General features: G+C 49.1%; 1 protein-coding gene across 2 annotated transcripts; it reads right to left on the reverse strand.

Moving 5' to 3' along the window:
* Window positions 1–17,905: 17,905 nt before the first annotated feature.
* Window positions 17,906–20,121, reverse strand: LOC136464135 (cell wall protein TIR4-like). Of its 2 annotated transcripts, XM_066463095.1 has the most exons (8): window positions 20,009–20,121; window positions 19,826–19,927; window positions 19,654–19,717; window positions 19,317–19,577; window positions 18,854–19,233; window positions 18,533–18,755; window positions 18,370–18,455; window positions 17,906–18,294 (listed from the first exon to the last, which is right to left on the reverse strand). In XM_066463095.1, exons 2-6 carry the CDS (start codon window positions 19,887–19,889, stop codon window positions 18,715–18,717), a joined length of 810 nt encoding a protein of 269 aa, XP_066319192.1. In that variant the 5' UTR covers window positions 19,890–19,927; window positions 20,009–20,121; the 3' UTR covers window positions 17,906–18,294; window positions 18,370–18,455; window positions 18,533–18,714. The 2 variants fall into 2 exon arrangements, with proteins under 2 accessions (XP_066319192.1, XP_066319191.1); XM_066463094.1 differs by having other exon boundaries at window positions 17,906–18,455.
* Between the last annotated feature and the right edge of the window lie 665 nt (window positions 20,122–20,786).

Here is a 20,786-nt window from a genome sequence, read left to right on the forward strand (position 1 = left end):
TGACACCTTCAAACTGAACATGCATGTCTCCTTCATTCCAGCCTAACATAACCTTCACTCGCTCCACTAACTGGGTCAAAGATGGTGTTTCAGAAAAAATCAACAACTCCTCACACATGTCCAGAAATTCCAAACTATCATCTCTTGTCCTAACAATACGGCCTCCATGATGCAACCTCACTAATTTATCCATCTACAGCCATCACACAACAAGTAGTGTCACATATGAATATATTTCAATCCAATAAGTAGAAACTAAAATATATCATTTCATCGTTTTTCAACCCCAACAACATAATCATTTCTAGTCATAACAAATTGAAATGTAATGACTAACAAATAAATAAAATATATAATAACCCTAATGACCAACAAATAACTAACCCTAATGACACCTACAATAAACAAATAACCCTAATGACCAAAATAACTAGAAACCAAACTAACCTAACATGTTCATCACATAAAATAGTTAAACAACAATGCACTCAATCATCCTAAGCCATACATTTTGCAAATGCAAACACAAATATACCAAATCACCAAACATCCATGATTCCACATGATTAGGGACAATGTAAGCACATCTACGCGGATAGAATGGAGGAGGGGAGGGACCATTACCTCGAGGAAGCTTCGGGAGCCGAGATCGTGGCACCGGGGGTCGATTTTGGAGGTTAGGGTTTGCTGGTGGCGCGGGGGAGAAGAGAAAGAGAGGGAGGCCGACGGTTTCAGAATGGAGGGAGGAAGAAGAAGGGGGCCTCGGCGCGGCCTATAGGGTCCAGACCTCGGCGTTGAGTCGGGTCACGCCGAGGTCTGGAGGCTCGGCGTTAAGTGACCCAACGCCGAGCGTCTGGGCCACCGTGCTTTGTTGGGCCGCCTAGGCCGCGCTCCGGATGGGGCCAGAGCTCGGCGCGCAGTCCAACCGCGCCGAGGTTGGGGACTTGGCGTCGGCTGACACGACGCCGACGTCTCGGACCCACGCGCCAACGTGTCGACGACGACCCCGGTCGTCCGTGACGTGGCAATACCTCGGCGTCGAGTGACACGACGCCGAGCCTTATATCTCGGCGTCATGTGCTAAGACGTCTAAAAATTGTCTATTTTCAGAAAATGTTTTGGCGTTGGTATTTTTCTAAAAATTATTTTCAAAAGAGACCAAAATACAAAAATTTCACGATGTTGGGATGCGATTCCGGAGTGGTATGGAGGAGATATATATGTAGATGTAGATTGAGCCTTGAGCAGCCAGACAAAACGGCAGTTCGCCACTGACCTCACAGCCAAGCAGCCAACCACCTCAGAAAGGCAGATCGAAGCAATAGAAAACCTCCCTCTTGATATCCTACGCAGCATGCACCGGTGATATCTGATCTGAATCCGAGTTCAATTCCCAGACCCAGATCGAGCCATGCGTTTGCATCATGCCATCAGCTGACCAGTGATCAGCGGCGGCGTACAAGTGGTGGTCCGGCCGGATGGTGAGGTCGTCTGATCGAGGTGGGTGGCGGCGACGCAATGGTGGCGCGACAACGCCGAGCTCCCCCGATAGTTTAGAGCCGTACCCTGACCGTACTTACCGTGAAAGCGCAAAAGGATGCAGCCGCTGATAAGGTCATAAAGCCTGGACGACACGGACGGCCGCTTACTTTGGCATAGATAAGTCGCGGATCGGAGGAACCACAAAACAAAACGCCACTTGTGTGATTAAACAAGCGTACAGGGGAGAAGACAACCGGCAAATGGCTCGCGTCACGGCTAGTAAAGCTAAGCTTTATGTATCAGTTTGCTGATCGATTACTCTACTAGCTAGCTTATCCTAGTCATTGGTTGGAGCTGACGAGGATTACGAGCAACGGATCGATTTATCAGGCTCACATGGGCCCTGCAATTAGTCCCTTTTTGAAAGTTATAGTACACAGCCAGTTTCTTTTTGGAGAGTTCATAAACATATAGAGGGGCCCATACATACAGCAATTTGATGAGTGAAATTGACAGAGACCCCTGGGCCCTGGCCATGAACATGCGTGCACTCCATTGGCCACTTTGGTTTGGATCCATGCTGGTTGCTGGGGACTGACGACGTTGATCGGGTTCTCTAGTTGAAAGTTGAAACAACAACTTGCACTGTCTTGGCCCTAAGTACCTCGAAAGGACCTCGACAGTACGATCGACTGTACGAGTGAGTACCTGATCAGAAAGAAACATTTTTTCTAGTCTTAAATAATGACGAATTGAAGCTCCATCTCGTAGTCGTAGGTGCGATCTGCTCTGGAGAAAATTTGGGCCTTGGAACCGCGCCTCAATTAGGAGAAGGCGTTCATGCATGTTCGCAATATATTAAAGTCAGAGCAGTTACCTGGCTATATAGCTGCAGCCTCCCACGTGTTAATTAATCTGCTGCTCCTATAAATACGCGGCAGGGACAGACGTCGAAAAGACTTCATGCTGTTGCACTGTAGCCGCTGCAGAAGCAGACGTCGAAAGGCGCCCCTGCCACACCGTAGCCACCGCAGGGGTAGGCGCCAAAGTCAGTTTTGCTGTCATATCTAGTCACTATAACAGCATAACAGCCTGACATGTCTGTGTACTATGATTAGATGGATAGAGTTGTATATATAGTTTTCCACTATAACTCAGTAAAGAGAGCGAGTTCAGATTTGAGCTCCGGCCAACGCTGGTGCTTGTACTATGTGTGTGCGCTCTGTTCTTCCTTTCTTCTTCTACCTCTAGCCATAGTGTGTGGTCGGCAACGTCGGGGAGTGGTCGGCTCACCCGTGCCAAAGATCAAAGGGCTGGCAAGTGGTATCTGAGCCGTACAAGCGCTGTCGCCGGACTAATCGCTAGCGATGATGGACGGTTTGGAGATTGGCGACAGCAGCGGCGCTGCTGTGGCTGCCCAGCCACGTCAAGAGATCGTTCGCCCTGTTCGCTTGGCTGATAAACCATGGTTGAAAATACTGTTGGATGATTTGTTGTGAGAGAAAAATATTGTTCGTTGGCTGAAAAAGTACGGCTTATAAGCCAAGCGAACAGGGCGGTTGTGTGCACAGTGCGGGAGGTCAGCGGCACCAGTTGGCCGACGCTGACTCGCACCAACTATGACGAGTGGGCGGTGAAAGGTCCTAATGGCTAGAGGGGGGGTGAATAGCCTAATAAAAATTCTTCAACAACAACACTTAACAAAAGGTTAGACAATTATGAGGCGAAGCAAGTGTTGCGCTAGCCTACTTAAAATGCAAGCCACCTACCATAATTCTAGTTTAGACAGTGTCGATTCACACAAGAGGTATGACACTACCCAATATTAGTGTGCTCTCAAAGACTAACTAAAGAGCCACACCAACCAAGCAAGCAAGCTCTCACAACTAGCTACACTAAAGAGCTTGTCAACTAGTTTGCGGTAAAGTAAAGAGAGTGATTAAGATAGTTATACCGCCGTGTAGATGAAGAACCAATCAATCACAAAGATGAATAACAATAAAGACCAATCACCTCGGAATCAATGATGAACACAATGATTTCTACCGAGGTTCACTTGCTTGCCGGTAAGCTAGTCCTCGTTGTGGCGATTCACTCACTTGGAGGTTCACGCGCTAATTGGCTTCACACGCCAAACCCTCAATAGGGTGCCGCACAACCAACACAAGATGAGGATCACACAAGCCACGAGCAATTTACTAGAGTACCTTTTGGCTCTCCGCCGGGGAAAGGTCAAGAACCCCTCACAATCACCACGATCGGAGCCGGAGACAATCACCACCTCTGCTCGACGATCCTCGCTGCTCTAAGCCGTCTAGGTGGCGGCAACCACCAAGAGTAACAAGCGAAATCCGCAGCGAAACACGAACACCAAGTGCCTCTAGATGCAATCACTCAAACAATGCACTTGGATCACTCCCAATCTCACTATGATGATGAATCAATGATGAAGATGAGTAGGAGGACTTTGGCTTAGCTCACAAGGTTGCTATGTTAATGAAAATGGCCAAATATGTGAGCTACAACCGGCCATGGAGCTTAAATAGAAGCCCCCACGAAATAGAGCCGTTGTACCCCTTTACTAGGCACACTGCGCTCTGACCGGACGCTCCGGCCTTACTGACCGGACCCTGGACTCAGCGTCCGGTCCACTGATGAACGCCACATGTCATCAGCTTCAAACGTTGTTCGTCAGATTCCAACAGCTACGAAGTTGACCGGACGCTCCGGCAAAACTGACCGGACACTGGAGCCTCAGCGTCCGATCGAGTACAGTAAGGGTCGAAACCTAGTTTTCCTTGACCGGACACGTCCGGTCCACCTTGACCGGACACAGCCCAGCGTCCGGTGGTAAACCCTAGCCTCTGTACCGCCAGTCAACGCGACCAGACACAGGCGTCAGCGTCCGGTGCTTTTGGATACAGCGTCCGGTCACTTGACCGACGCTGGCATATCCTCTGTTTTCACTTCTAACTTCTCCACCCTTGCTCCAATGTGCCAACCACCAAGTGTATCACCTTGTGCATATGTGTTAGCATATTTTCACAAATATTATCAAGGGTGTTAGCACTCCACTAGATCCTAAATGCATATACAATGAGTTAGAGCATCTAGTGACACTTTGATAACCGTATTCCGATACGAGTTTCACCCCTCTTAATAGTACGGCTATCAAACCTTAATGTGATCACACTCTCTAAGTGTCTTGATCACCAAAACAAAATAGCTCCTACGGTTTATACCTTTGCCTTGAGCTTTTTGTTTTTCTCTTTCTTCTTTTCAAGTTTAAGCCCTTGATCATCGCCATGCCATCACCATTGTCATGCTATGATCTTCATTAGCTTCTCTTCTTGCAGTGTGCTACCTATCTCATGATCACTTGATAAACTAGGTTAGCACTTAGGGTTTCATCAATTCACCAAAACCAAACTAGAGCTTTCAGGCGGTGACCATGAAGGTCAAGCTCAAAGCCCGACGGCTCTAGAATGCTATTGACAAGGGTACCGACAACGAAGAAGACGATATGTCAGCGTTGGAGGCTATCCTCGCTGCTGTGTCAGTGGAGTACATGGAGCCGTTGGGGGCTAAGAACTCTGCTAAGGAGGCGTGGAGGCCATTGCAGCGATGCGCGTCGGTTTCGACCGCGTAAAGAAGACGACAACCTAGCTGCTGAAGCAGGACTACACTACCCTCAAGTTCAAGGATGGTGAATCGGTGGATGACTTCTCCCTCCACCTACAGACGCTCATCAGCAAACTGAGGAGCCACAGCGTCACTATCGATGAAGAAGAAGCGGTCTCCAAGTACCTCCACTCCGTGCCGATAAAGTACATCCAGATCGCTCTTTTCATAGAAACGATGTTGGACTTGTCTACCCTCACCATTGATGATGTGACAGGCCATCTGCGGGTGGTGGACGGGCGCAAGGAGCAGGCCACAACAACGACGAACAATGGCAAGCTGCTGCTGATAGAGGAGAAGTGGGCTGCCCGAAGTAAGAAGTCCGAGGAAGCCTCCTCTAGCCACGGTGGTGATGGTAAGAGCCGCGACAAGGCTTCTTCGGAAAAGAAGAAGAAGGTCGACCCCAACGCCTACCGGTGCTACAGAAAGATGAGCCATGAGGCAAAAGAGTACCCAAATCGCAAGCAGGAGAAGTAGACTGAGGCTCATCTAGCGCAGGCTGCTGCTGCTGATGAGACCACTCTCCTAATGGCGACGTTCTACTCACTGCACGACATTGAGGCCAAGAAGAAGGGAGAGGTGGTTGCGGTGAAAGGGCATGGGAAGGCTCTGAAAGCTGTCAACCTCGACGAACCGCGCGTCCAAGTCCACCTCGGATGTGTGGATGGCGAGCAGGAGCAGCGGTGGTACTTGAACTCCGGCGCCAGCAACCATATGATGGGCTCCGAGGCAGCCTTCTCTGAGCTCGACGATGACGTGACCGGCACGATGAAGTTCGGTGATGGCTCAAGGGTGGCGATACGAGGGCGCGACTCCATAATCTTCAGGTGCCAGAACGGTGAGCAACGCACGCTAATGGATGTATATTACATCCCACAGCTGCGTTCAAGCATTATCAGCATTGGGCAGCTGGATGAGTGCGGCAGCGAGGTACTGATCAAGGATGGTGTCCTCAGGATCAGGGACCGGGAGCAGCGGCTTCTAAAGATGTCAACGGGGCCCCATTCCTCGATTCCCCACGGGGAATTCACGCATTAGGGGACCGGGATGGTATAAATCTTCTCCCATGGGGAATTAAATGGGAAAAAATCATCCCTATCGGGTATGACGGGGGCGGGGATGGTATACATGCCCCATCCCTGTTCTCCGCAGGGACCCGAAATATTTAAGGCCCATCTGATAAGGCCCAATTCCTGTGTACATATATAAGGTAACCCTAACCTTATCCTTTCCATTCGTTCCCTCCCTCCTGAGGCTGCCCCTCTCCCTCCGACGGCACAGGCGCACAACTCTCTCCCGAGCCCATTGACGACGACATAGGGAGGCTCTCCCTCCCTCCTGGATCCGATGGGTGGTGTCCTCCTCCTCCCTCCCGAGGCCGCCCCTCTCCTTCCTATGGCACAGCTCCCTTCGGATCCCGTCGATGGCGTGACCTTGCCGCCCCTCTATCTCCCTCCTATGGTGCAGCTCCCTCCTAAGCCCATCGACGGTACGGCAGAGGCCCCTGGAGGCAGAGGCCCTAGCACAGAGGGCTCACCAGCAATGGAGGCGGTGGATCTACGGCGAGGAGGCAAATCCAGCGCAAGGAGCGGATCCAGTAGTGGGGGCCACACGCGCCCGATACAGCAAGTGGCGGCAGCGTTGCTCGACCTCCATCGCCTCCACCAGATCCAACTGCATGGGCTCCACCGATGGTGCCTCTAGGTGTGGATTCGTCGGCGGCGGCCCGTCTAGGTACGGATCTAGGATGGCAGCAGCGTGGGTGTGCAGTTGATGCGGGGATGGGGATCCCCGCAGGGATTAAATCCCTGAGCGGGGACAAGGATGGGGAAGAAGTGCTCCCCATGAGCCTTCACAGGGACGCGGACAGGGGAAATTTGTCCCCGTAGGGACGGGGATGGGGTAGTAACCCCCGACGGGGAATTCCCCGTTGACATTTCGAGCGGCTTCTTACCAAGGTGAAGAGGTCCCGGAACCGGCTGTACCTGCTCGACTTAAGGGTGGAGCAGCCCATCTGCTTGGCTGCATGGCGCACGAAGGAGCCGTAGCTGTGGCATGCCCGGTATGGATAGCTCAGCTTCGACGCTCTTGGTTGGCTGGAGATGATGGTGACTGGGTTGTCTCACATCGAGCACGCAGGCGAGCTGTGTGATAGTTGCCTGGCCGAGAAGCAAAGAAGGCTGTCGTTCCCAAAGACGGCGAAGTACCACGTGGTAGAGCCCCTCAAGCTAGTCCATGGTGACCTCTGTGGGCCGATCACACTGACGACGGCCGGTGGGTGCAAGTACTTTATCTTGCTGGTGGATGACTACAGCCGGTACCTATGGCTGCAGCTTTTGACTAGCAAGACCAAGGCGGCGGAAGCGGTCAAGAAGTTCAAGGCGTGCGCGGAGGCGGAGAGCGGCAAGAAGCTACGCGTGCTGAGGACTGATCGTGGCGGCGAATTCACTTCGGTAGAGTTCACTATGTACTGCGCAGATTAGGGTATGGTGCGACACCACACCGCGTCATACTCGCCATAGTAGAATGGCGTGGTGGAGCGGTGGAACTAGATGATGGTCGGCATGGCTCGATCCATAATAAAGGCCAAGGGCATGCTGGCAAGGTTCTGAGGTGAGGCGGTGACCACGGCGGTGTTCATCCTCAACCACGCGCCCACCAAGGCCCTAAAAGGTAAGACGCCGTTCGAAGCTTGGTATGGGCACAAGCCGAGCGTGTCCTTCCTCTGGACATTCGGCTGCATCGGTGTAAGGTCGAGATGGCGACTAGAGGGGGGAATGAATAGTCGTTACTAAAACTTAATCGCGCCGGCTCACCGAAACAAGTGCAGAATTAAACTATCGGTCTAGCCAAGACTACACCCCTCTATATATGTTCTCTAGCACCTTGTAAAGATCCTAATTAAGCAACAAAGGTGTCGGGCTAACTAGAGCTCACCTAACCAATTCTAGGAGCAAGGTCACACAAACATATGCCACTGGTATTTCAAGCAATGAGGGAGCTCCTACACATGCTAGTAAGCAAAAGCACAAAGCCAACTAAGATCACTAACAATGCTCAATAATAAGTCAACCAATGCCAAATTAAAGAACGCAAATACTTAGCTACATAAACTAAGCAGAGTGACTAACAAGGTTACACAAACCAAATTAGCCATGCAAGGGAGTTACTTCTATGCTACTTAAGCAAGAAGGCAACTAGTGAGCTACACAAGCTAACTAATCACAAGAGCAACTACACAAGCACAATGTATATAAAAGTAATCACAAGCTTGTGTAAAGGGATTACAAACCAATGGGAAGAACAAGGTTGACACGGTGATTTTCTCCCGAGGTTTACGTGCTTGTCAACACACTACGTCCCCATTATGTCGACCACTCACTTGGTGGTTCGGCGGCTAATTGGCATCACCCTCACTTTTGGGGTAGGTTCTTGCGGTGCTAATTGGCATCACCCTCACGCACATCGGGCACCGCAAGAACCTACCCTGAAAGTGAGGGTAGCTCAATGACACGCTCAACGAGAGTTTCTCTTCGCGGCTCCTATGGGGGCAAGCACAATGCCCCTCACAAAGCTCTTCTCCGGAGCACCGCACAAGCTTCTTACGGGCTTCAACAGAGACCACCACCAAGCCATCTAGAAGGTGGCAACCTCCAAGAGTAACAAGCATCACCGGCTTATAACTCGATCACCTAGTGCCACTCGATGCAACCTCACGATGCAATCACACTAGAATCGCTCTCTCACACAATCGAATGATTACTATCAAGCATATATGAGATGAAGGGCTCCTAAGCACTCACAAGCATGGACACAAAGTCCCCTGAGGTGCTTAGCACCAGCCATGGCCGAGACACCCTTCTATTTATAGCCCCACGGGCTAAACTAGCCGTTACCCCTTCACTGGGCAAAACTCGGGTTGACCGGATGCTCTGATCAGATCGACCGGACGTAGGACCCCAACGTCCGGTCCACGGATGCTCGTCATGTGTCACATCCATTCAAATACTGAGCGCCCAATCTCAATGGTTAAGTTGTGACCGGACGGTGCACAGTGAATGATCGGACGTAGGACCTCAGCGTTCGGTCACTTCCAGTAAGCCTCCAGAAGCGTGAAATCATGACCGGACACGTCCGGTCGGTCACTATCAGACGCAACATCAGTGTCCGGTCTTTCTCCAACTTTTCTGCATTGTCTACGTCACCGTACATCAACCTGACCGGACGCACCCTGCCAGCGTCTGGTCACTTTCAGCGCCAGCGTCCGGTCGAAGACCGATGCCTGCGCGCTCTCTGCTGCCACTGACCGGATGTAGGACCCTAGCGTCTGGTCACCGCATGACCAGCATCCAGTCCACTCTGTGAGACCCTATCTTTTCTATATAGGGTGCCGGTGGCACCGTCGGACTGTCCGCACCCTACGGGCGGACACTCCACCGGTGGAGTTCCGAACCCTTGTCTCCGTTCCTTCACCGAGTTAATCCACATCAACTCCAATTTCTTCTCCTTTGCAAATGTGCCAACACCACCAAGTGTACACCACCATGTGTATGTGTGTTAGCATTTTCACAATCATTTTTCCAAAGGATTAGCCACTCAACTTGCCACGCCACTCAATCCTAGCGACGATGCAAAGTTAGATCACTTGAGTGGCACTAGATGACCGATATGTAAACAAGTTTACCCCTCTTGATAGTATAACCATCTATCCTAAACTCGGTCATAAACTTCTTGTCGATGCGGGACCCATAAGGTTCCCCACGGAGAAGAGAAAAGAAGACCTAGTCCTACTAGGATTTCCTACATGTAATCCTATTAGGACTAGTTACACGTAATCCTACTAGGATCTCTACTTTGTAACCGACTAGGACTCCCGCCTCTCCTGAACTATATAAAGGAGGGCAGGGGTCCCTAGATCAGGAGCTAACACACACATAGACAACAATTGTACGACACAACCCTTGACAATCAATCCAACGCAAAGGCTAAGGCCGACTGGACGTAAGGTTATTACTCGATCTACGATCGAGGGCCTGAACCAGAATAAATCGACTGTGTCTTGCGTTAACCATCGAGTTCGGCATACGCCGAAGCCCGAACATACTGCCCCGGGTACCCCCGTGGCAGGCTATCGGTGGTAAAACATCGACAGCTGGCGCGCCAGGTAGGGGCCTTCGGTGACTTGCATCCGAGAGCTCGATGGACCTCGATAACATAATCTTCCCGACGGGATCAACTTTCATCTTCGGCTCATGGATCTGCGAGGCAGATAACAACGGCAGACTTCAAAGCCATCTCCTCAAAGACTCAGATCATGTGGAAAAAGTTCCTATTTCAACAACTGCAACGGATCAGCTCACCAGAAGATTCGCGCAACTCATAGTATCCGATTCAAATCAGATTTCACGACCACTCGTATCCGATTCGAATACAAGCTCCAAGGCGAAGTCTTATCCGAGTGCTTTCTGGAAGCCGAGTTCTCTTTCGGAAAGATTCCAGAGCACAACCCGAAACGACTCGGATTACCCCCAGAGTTATCACAAGAAGTCGAATTCTTTTCCATTTGGGCTCGACAACATGGCGAAATCCTATCAGGGGCAGGTCGAAAGATCTTTCAATCCTAGATTCGGGATACCACTGACAGGAGCTCAGGAGGGTCTCGTGCTAACAATAACATCGCAGGACTGTATCATCCACTGGCCGGGTTCCGTCCCTGAGGATAGCGGAACCCAACTAGTCGGCACATCAGCAACAGCTATTCTACCTTACCAGGAAGGAGACTCGATCTACGACACCGAGGCATCTACTCAAGTTATCAGTAACTCCAACAGAATGAAAACTAATGTCAATAACAGAACTGCTCATGCGCGAGAAGTACTCATGGTTCGACGACCGCGGTCACCATTAAATCTCCCGGAAGCACCTGATGTCAGATCATCAGATGAATCAGAATCCAACATATCACCGTTTGCCCAAGGCTACGACGGAGAAACAGACAGTCAGAGACAAGCTAGAGAAAGAAAAAACAAGTTGAAGCAAGGGCGTCAACACCGTGCTAGGCAGCGCAAGGAAGCTTGGATCAGATACGAGTCAGAATTGGCTGAGTACGACAAAAGAAAATCACAACGAGAAGTCGAGGGAAGACGCACGGCGAATACACCCTACGATAAGATTCGAGAGGCATTAGAAGAACTCGGAAAAACTTCACACCCCAGTGAAAAGTATGAACAGCTCCAGGACTTGCTCCGATCAACGATCCCGAAAACACATGAAGAGAGAGCTCGATCAAGACTACCCGCAAGATCAACAACCCACAGACAAGAAGAACAAAATCAAAGGAAATCTGCTTTCGAAAGACTTGGGCCAAGTGGAAGCCATAATGAAGGAAGTAGGAAGGAACATAATCAGGGCCACCGATTTGAACAACCCAGGAAGACTAGAAGTAGAATACCTACCCAAACAATCTCGCAAGATTATTCCCGTCAGAACGACAGCTGGCCAGAAGAAGGTGCCGAATCCGAATTCAAAGAAACCAAGACGCACGACAGGTTCCCCTGTTTCACGAACAGGCTTGCATTAGTACGATTACCTCACAAATTCAAACCGTCTAACCACTCCAAGTATGATGGCAAAACCGAACCAAGGCAATGGCTCAGAATATATTCACAATCAATTGAACTAGCCGGAGGAGATGACGATATTAAAACCCTTTTCTTTCCCATGGCACTGGAAGCCATGCCTCTCCAATGGTTCGACAAACTGAACCCAGGATCTATCAGAAATTGGGAGGATTTGCAAAGAGCTTTTTGCGAGAATTTTGCAGGAATCATTACACATCCAATCACCCATGCAGAATTAAAAGGACTCAAGCAAAAGGGAGGTGAAAGTCTCAGAAACTACTATCGACGATTCGGCGAACTACGAGCTCAAGTGCATGACATAACCGAACGAGAAGTAATTGAAGCTTTCTCTCACGGAATCATGGCTAGGTGGCAATTTCAAGATTTCTGCAAAGAAAATCCGAGAAACAATGAAGAATTCAGACGAACAGTAGAAAAGATGATTACTGCAGAAGAAAAAACACGGGAAAGGTTCCCAGACAGAAACAACCAGGACAACTCGGACAAGCAAAATCATCGGAGTAGCAGACATCAAGAAAGAAAACGTAGACCAGACAATACTGTGGCAATGGCCGACAAATCAAAGAAGTTTCCCAAACCCAGAAGATATGATGACATTGAAAGCATACGTTGCCCATTACACCCTGGCGGGAGGCACACCATCGGAAATTGCTACACTTTCAACGATCGATACACAAGAAAAGATAGTAAGGAAAACGCCAAAGAGGACAATCAGAAAAAAGAAGAAGACAACCACGAGGACAAAGGATTCCAAAAACCTAGGGGAACGGTAGCAGTGATCTTCTCAGGGGCTCCGGATTGCAGAAGCAAACATCAAGAAAAACTAGCACTACGGACCATTATGACAGCAGAGCCGGCTACACCAAGATACCTCAATTGGTCACAGTATCCTATCCAATTCACCAGAGAAGACCAATGGACTAGCGTGGGAAACGCGGGCCATTATCCATTGGTTTTGGATCCAACTATAGCTGGTATGACCGTCACCAAAGTACTAATCGATGGAGGAGCTGGGCTTAACATCATCTTTTCAGAAACCCTAAGGAAAATGGGACTACAACTCGCCGGGATGATTACACCAACAAGCACGCCTTTTTACGGAATAGTACCCGGCAAAGCAGCCATGCCACTCGGACAAATTACTTTACCCGTTACCTTTGGAACTCCTTCAAACTACCGAACAGAGTTTATCAAATTCGAAGTCGCCGACTTCGACTCATCATATCATGCAATCCTAGGACGACCGGCGCTAGCCAAATTCATGGCAATACCACATTATCCGTACCTACTGCTTAAAATGCCAGGACCCCACGGTATCCTTTCTCTTCGAAGCGATTTAAAGCGCGCTTTTGACTGCGACGTTCAGGCGATCCAAATTGCAGCCAAAGCACAAGCTGACAATGGAAGAAAAGAAATAGCCACAATCGCGGCGGAAACAAGCCAGGAAGAATTAGAAATACCAGCTAAAAAACCCAGTATCATTGCACCACCAAAAGAAGCCGACGTCAAGCAAATCGACTTAGGCACAGGCGACACCTCCAAGACAGCGACTATCAGCGCTCACCTCTCGGCAAAATAGGAACTCGCGCTCACCAACTTTCTTCGGGACAACAAGGATATCTTCGCTTGGAAGCCAGCCGACATGCCAGGGGTCCCAAGAGAGTTGGCTGAGCACAGAATTGATGTTAACAAAAGCTCCAAACCTGTAAAACAACGGCTACGACGATTCTCACCCGACAAGAAGGCAGCAATTAAAAAGGAAATAACAAAACTGATGGCAGCCGGGTTCATCAAGGAGATCCTACATCCAGACTGGCTAGCGAACCCGGTCCTTGTTCAGAAGAAAAACACAGACGAGTGGCGCATGTGCGTCGATTACACAGATCTCAACAAACATTGCCCAAAAGATCCGTTCGGGCTACCACGCATTGACCAGATAGTGGACTCGACAGCAGGATCTGCATTATTATCTTTTCTCGATTGCTATTCAGGGTATCACCAGATCGCACTAAAAGAAGAAGACCAGAGCAAGACATCTTTCATCACCCCGTTTGGTGCCTACTGCTACAAGACCATGTCGTTTGGACTAAAAAACGCTGGCGCCACGTACCAAAGAGCTATCCAGACTTGCCTTGGGAATCAAATCGGTGAAAATGTGGAGGCATACGTGGACGACGTGGTGGTCAAAACAAAAGACCCAGACACCCTAATTGAAGATTTACAGCAAACGTTCGAAAACTTGAAGAAATGGAGATGGAAATTGAATCCAAACAAATGTGTATTTGGAGTTCCCTCAGGGCAACTACTCGGATTTTTGGTCAGTCAGCGCGGGATTGAAGCCAGCACCAAACAAATTCGAGCCATAACAGAAATGGGCCCACCTAGAAGTGTCAAAGATGTGCAGAAACTAACAGGATGCATGGCGGCCCTCAACCGTTTCATATCAAGACTCGGCGAAAAGGGGTTACCTTTCTTTAAACTACTAAAGAAGACAGACAAGTTCGAGTGGACAACAGAAGCCGACGAAGCTTTCAAAAAACTTAAAGAATACCTCACTTCATCGCCTATCCTGACACCCCCAAAGAAAGACGAAGATATGATGCTATATATTGCGGCAACTCTCACAGTAATCAGCACAGCAATAATCATAGAAAGAGAAGAAGAAGGGCGTGCATATAAAGTACAACGTCCAGTATACTACATCAGCGAAGTACTGTCAGAATCCAAAATCCGGTACCCACATGTACAAAAACTACTCTACGCTTTACTCATTACCTCTCGGAAACTTCGCCATTATTTCGAAAGCCACAAGATTACTGTAGTGACGGATTTTCCACTCGGAGACATCCTACACAACAAAGACGCCACAGGGCGCATATCCAAGTGGGCAGTTGAAATTGGAGCTCTGGACAACAATTTCACCCCACGGAAAGCAATCAAATCTCAAGCCCTCGCCGATTTCGTGGCCGAATGGACAGAGATTCAACAGCCCTTATCAGATACAATCCTCGACCATTGGAAGATGTACTTTGATGGATCACTCAAACTAGGCGGGGCCGGAGCAGGCGTTCTCCTCATTTCTCCAGAAGGAAAACAACTCAAGTACGTCCTTCAGATATTATGGCAAGCTACAAATAACGAAGCAGAATATGAAGCCCTCATCCACGGGCTACGAGTCGCGATTACCCTCGGAATAAAAAGATTACTCGTATACGGCGACTCAGCAGTGGTCATCAACCAAGTCAACAAAGATTGGGACTGCACCAAAGAAAACATGGGTGCTTATTGTGCCGAGATACGGAAACTTGAAAAACACTTCCAAGGATTAGAAATTTTACACGTTCTACGCGATTCCAACATTGCAGCAGATGTCCTTGCCAAACTTGGATCAGACAGAGCAAAGGTTCCACCTGGCGTATTCATAGAAGAACTATCAGTTCCCTCTATCAAACAACCCGGTGAAACAACACAAGAAATCCTGGCTAAAGGCGTTCACATCCTGATAATCAACACTTCATGGACCCAAGTTTTCATTGACTATATCAAAGAAAACAAATTACCAGCAAATAAGACAGAAGCCACCCAAGTTGTTCGCAGAAGCAAGAACTACGTTCTAGTAGGAGATAAACTTTACAGAAGAGCAGCATCATCAGGAGTACTCCTAAAATGTGTCTCATTTGAAGAGGGTAAAGAGATCCTAGACGAAATACATTCAGGTTGCTGTGGAAATCATGCCGCTTCAAGGACACTGGTTGGCAAAGCATTCCGTACCGGATTCTACTGGCCAACCGCTTTGAAAGACGCAGAAGAGCTTGTCAGAAAATGCAAAGGTTGCCAAATGTTTGCAAGACAAGCCCATGTACCAGCTCACAATCTTATCTGCATTCCACCCGCTTGGCCTTTTTCCTGCTGGGGGCTAGATCAAGTAGGACCCCTGAAAAAAGCAAAAGGCGGCTTCGAGTACATCTTTGTGGCAATTGACAAGTTTACCAAGTGGATTGAATACAAACCACTCGCGAAATACAGCGCAACCAAAGCAGTCGAGTTCATCCAAGACATTATGCACCGCTTCGGCATGCCAAATCGAATCATCACAGACTTAGGCTCACCCTTCACAGCTACAGAATTCAAAAGCTGGGCTCAAGACTGTGGTTTCAGTATAGACTACGCGTCCGTTGCACATCCAGAAGCCAACGGACAAGTAGAAAGAGCTAATGGACTCATACTAGCCGGATTAAAACCAAGGTTATACGAAGAACTAGTGGACTATGGGTCCAAATGGATTGAAGAACTACCGAAAGTAGTGTGGGGGCTATGAACTCAAATAAGCAGAGCAACAGGCCACTCACCTTTCTTCCTAGTTTACGGGTCAGAGGCCGTACTACCCGCCGACTTGATCTGGACATCCCCGAAAATAGAACAATATGATGAAGGAGAAGCAGAACACACAAGAAGGTTAGAACTCGACAGCTCAGAAGAAGTCAGAATAAACGCTACCCTCCAAACAGCTAGATACCTACAAGGTTTAAGACGGCACTACAACAAGAATACCCAATCTCGATCACTACAAGGTGGAGACTTAGTGCTAAGAAGGATACAAAAGACTGATGGACGACATAAGCTACTCAGTCCTTGGGAAGGCCCGTTCATTGTCACAAAAGTCACTGGACCCGGCACATACAAGTTAATGACCGAAGATGGAAAAGAAGTCAGCAATACATGGCACATCAGCCAGCTAAGAAGATTCCATGCGTAAAAACAACTCAGGAAAAACAGACATGCAAGCCGCAAGGGACCTACGTTCACAACCAACGAAAGACAATACTCTTCAAAAACATATGTATTAGTCTATACTCATGATCAATAAAGATAATATTCATCCACAGCATGCCGTGTCATGACTTCCAACGAGTTGTTTTCACGAAACAAAAAGCAAAATGGCTGAAAACATGCCTGAGCGTCCCGGCCGAGAGCAAAATAGCTGAAAAGATGCTTGAGCCCGCCGATGAGGGTAGCTAAAAGCTAACACCCGAAACAAAAAGCAAAATGGCTAAAAACATGCCTGAGCATTCCGGCCGAGAGCAAAATAGCTGAAAAGATGCTTGAGCCCGCCGATGAGGGTAGCTAAAAGCTAACACCCGAAACAAAAAGCAAAATGGCTGAAAACATGCCTGAGCATTCCGGCCGAGAGCAAAATAGCTGAAAAGATGCTTGAGCCCGCCGATGAGGGTAGCTAAAAGCTAACACCCGAAACAAAAAGCAAAATGGCTGAAAACATGCCTGAGCGTCCCGGCCGAGAGCAAAATAGCTGAAAAGATGCTTGAGCCCGCCGATGAGGGTAGCTAAAAGCTAACACCCGAAACAAAAAGCAAAATGGCTGAAAACATGCCTGAGCATTCCGGCCGAGAGCAAAATAGCTGAAAAGATGCTTGAGCCCGCCGATGAGGGTAGCTAAAAGCTAACACCCGAAACAAAAAGCAAAATGGCTGAAAACATGCCTGAGCATTCCGGCCGAGAGCAAAATAGCTGAAAAGATGCTTGAGCCCGCCGATGAGGGTAGCTAAAAGCTAACACCCGAAACAAAAAGCAAAATGACTGAAAACATGCCTGAGCGTCCCGGCCGGGTGCAAAATAGCTGAAAAGATGCTTGAGCCCGCCGATGAGGGTAGCTAAAAGCTAACAACCGAAACAAGTCGGCCGAAATTTAACTTCAAAAGACCCTCCAGCACTTCGTTCCGAAAAGCAAGAGGCTCGGGGGCTACGTCCAGATAGGAAAAGAACGAGTGCCACTCAAGAAAGCACTCGGATGCCGAAGTTTATCAAGGCAGCATTCTATACCGAGTCATTTCACATAGCGCAGGCGAAAGGTTGTTAATGCAAAGCACTCGACGGATCACAAGGGAGAAAGAAAAGAAAAGTACTCGACAAGTCGAGAGGCTTCGTCAGAATAACGCGCAGAATTATTTTACGGAGCAGAGACAGGAACAGGACAAAGTACTCAGCAAGTCAAATAACTTCAACCGCACCCAGGCAAAGAATACATCAACAAAATAAAGAATCTTCATTTAAAAAGGAGTGCAATATTACAAGAGAACGCTCAATTGAGTCAGGCATTGTCATCAGAAAAAGAAATATCAATACTTAGACTATCTACAACTCTACTGGCTAGATCTTCGACCTCAGGCTCCATCTTTTCAACGGCGTCGAGATATTCTTGGCTTTCAGCTTCTTCCGCTATCTTGGAGAGGGGCGCCTCTGGAGCAAGGACCCGGACCTGGGCCAGCACATTCTTGGTACAAACTTGGGCACACCTCTTCGCGAACTCTTGGAAACGAGTCGGAATCCGGGGAATGAACTGCGCCCAAGATTGCCCGTCATCCGCCGGAGTCCGAAGGACATCGGCTACTGAACGAAAAGATTTCCACAAAGCATTCCAATTCTCAGTAGCCGTCGCCAGCTTCCCGGACAAGTTTTCAATAGTTTTTTGGGCCTGCACAAGATCTCTGTCAGCTCCGCGCCTAATCAACCTAGCAAGGGCAAGTTCTTCCTCAGCATGAGTTATTACCTCCTCAGCTTTATTATGACTAGAACGGACAAGAGCTTTCATTTCTTCAATACCCTCCGAGAGCTTCTGCTTCTCAACTCGGAGAGCTAGGCAAGACACCCAAGAACAAGTCAGCAGGAAAACAAGTCAAAATACAAGAAGAAACAGGCAGAACCCACGGCACCTTTGCATTCATTCTTCGCAGACTCCACTGCAGCATCTCTCTGCTTCTCCGTCTCCACTACCCGGGCGCGAAGGGTTTTCTCCTCTTTCTGATGCACTTGACGCTCCGTCTCCAACTCAGCCCGGAGGAGGTCAAGATCGGCTTTCAGAGCGTCCACCTCCGAAGACAGCTTCCTCTCATTCTCAGATGAGAAGAAGAAGCCAGAATGATCGCGAGAGAAAGACTGAGCAAAAAAGAGGCAAAGAGAGACAAGACGTAAGGGTAAAAGAGAAACAAACACGCAAAAAGAAATAGCAATAAAACCTACCTGAAGTTTCTCACCAAAAGAAGACGCAAGGGTCGACAAGCTCCCCCAGGCTGCGGTCAGCTCCGATAACCGATGAGTGGCATCAAACTGTTGCACCACGTCACCAGAAATCGAAGGGCCGCCGGAAGCAAGAGAAGGGGAAAAAGAAGCCGGCTGGGGTGAAGCAGGAGCGACCAGAGCAACCTCCAGGGAAGCCGGAGCTAAACCCCCAGAAGAACCCGGCGCGACGGCCACAGTTACCTCCGGAGCGACCAAATCCGCGACTCCGCCAGGTAGCTCTGAAGCCCCCGCCGCGACTTCATCAACAGAATGTTGTGAGTCTCGAAGCTCAGAACTCGTTGGCATGACGGGAGGCAGAGAAGAAGTCGATGAAGAAATTAGAGAAGACGAAGCACTGAAAAGTGATAAAAGGAAACACCAATAAGAACCAGAGGGAGGAAGATAAAAGCCAAAAAGATGAAGCAAGAATCTACTCACCCGACTACTTTTTTCTTTGCGAAGCCAAGAGAAGGCCTCGCAGGGGGAACCACGACGGCGAAGACGTCCCCGCCGCCCAGCGACGGGAGCGGGACAGCCGACAGCGGAGCCGCGGAAGAAGTCGGGGCTGGAGCGGTGGAAGAAATCCGCACCGAAGGAGCAGTACAGCTCGGGGCAGAAGCAACCAAAGAACTCGACCCCGGAGCTTCGGAAGAGGTCGGCGCGAGAGCCTCGGAAGAACTCACACCCGACCTCCGATTACTTCAAAAAGTTCAAGACTAAAATTAAAAACAAAGAGGAAAAATTCAAGCCGACAAGAATATGAAAAACGACTCACCGCCGCATGATGAGAGGAACTTCATCATCCTCTTCTTCCTCAGCCAGCGAAACCAGAGCACCCGCTGAAAAAGAGATGAAGAGTACTCGGTTCAAGAGAGAAACATGAAAATAAAAGAACAAAGAATACTAAATGTGCTCACCTAAGAGCATGCTAGCAACAACTGGAGTACCTGAGGGAGTACTTGGTTTGCGAGGCTTCTTGGAGACAGGCAAGCCAGATGAGGACCCGTCCATTCGCCCCCTCTTCGGGACACTGCGAGGACCGCGAGGGACTAGACGAGGAACATACTCTTCATATACATCATCAAATCTGAAAGAGACCCCAGGAAGGGCTGTAAAAGTTTGAGACTTACTAATTGCAGAAGTACCGGCTGAACGATCCCCAGCCTCCGCCACAGCAGGGAGAACATCAAGGGGGATCGGATCAACAAAGTTCCGCCCAAGCACCTACGAAAAAAGACAAAACACCAAGACAAGGAAAAACTAAGCAAGAACGGACGCAGAAAGAGTACTTAAAGGACTCAAATAAAAAGAAAAAGGAGAATAGGCAACTCACAGCCGGGGGCGGGTTGTTGGCCGAGTACTCAGGGACGGCAGGAGGAATGACGCTCACTCCTTTCAGCATCTTCTGAAGGCGCTCAAGTACCTCCTCACCGGTCAGCTCAAGAGCTGGGACCATGCGCGAAGGATCCTCGGCCCCAGAATACTCAAAGCCGAGATGTTCCCGCTCTTTCAAGGGCTGAACCCGGCGACGAAGGAAACTTGAAACAATACCAAAGCCGGTCAAACCTTGCTGTTTCAGCATGCTAATTCTATCAAGGAGTGGCTGGATCGCTTGAATCTCAGCAGGTGACTCAAGCTTCTTGTCCCATCGGTCATTAACCACGGGACCAGATCCGGAGTGAACGACAAGAGAAGGGATCAAATTGGCGGCGTAAAACCACTCGGCACGCCAATCTTTGACAGAATCGACCAAGTCGTAATAAAAAAACTTGATTTTAAGACCCTGGCGAAACTGAATCCCGCAACCGCCGAGGGCACTGGTTTCCTCACGGCGGGGTTGAGGTTTCAGGCGAAAGAAAAAGCGAAAAAGAGAGAGAGAAGGAGGGATCCCAAGGAAGGCTTCACAAA

The sequence above is a fragment of the Miscanthus floridulus genome, chromosome 7 (genome assembly GCF_019320115.1).
Source record: "Miscanthus floridulus cultivar M001 chromosome 7, ASM1932011v1, whole genome shotgun sequence".
Lineage (NCBI taxonomy): Eukaryota > Viridiplantae > Streptophyta > Magnoliopsida > Poales > Poaceae > Miscanthus > Miscanthus floridulus.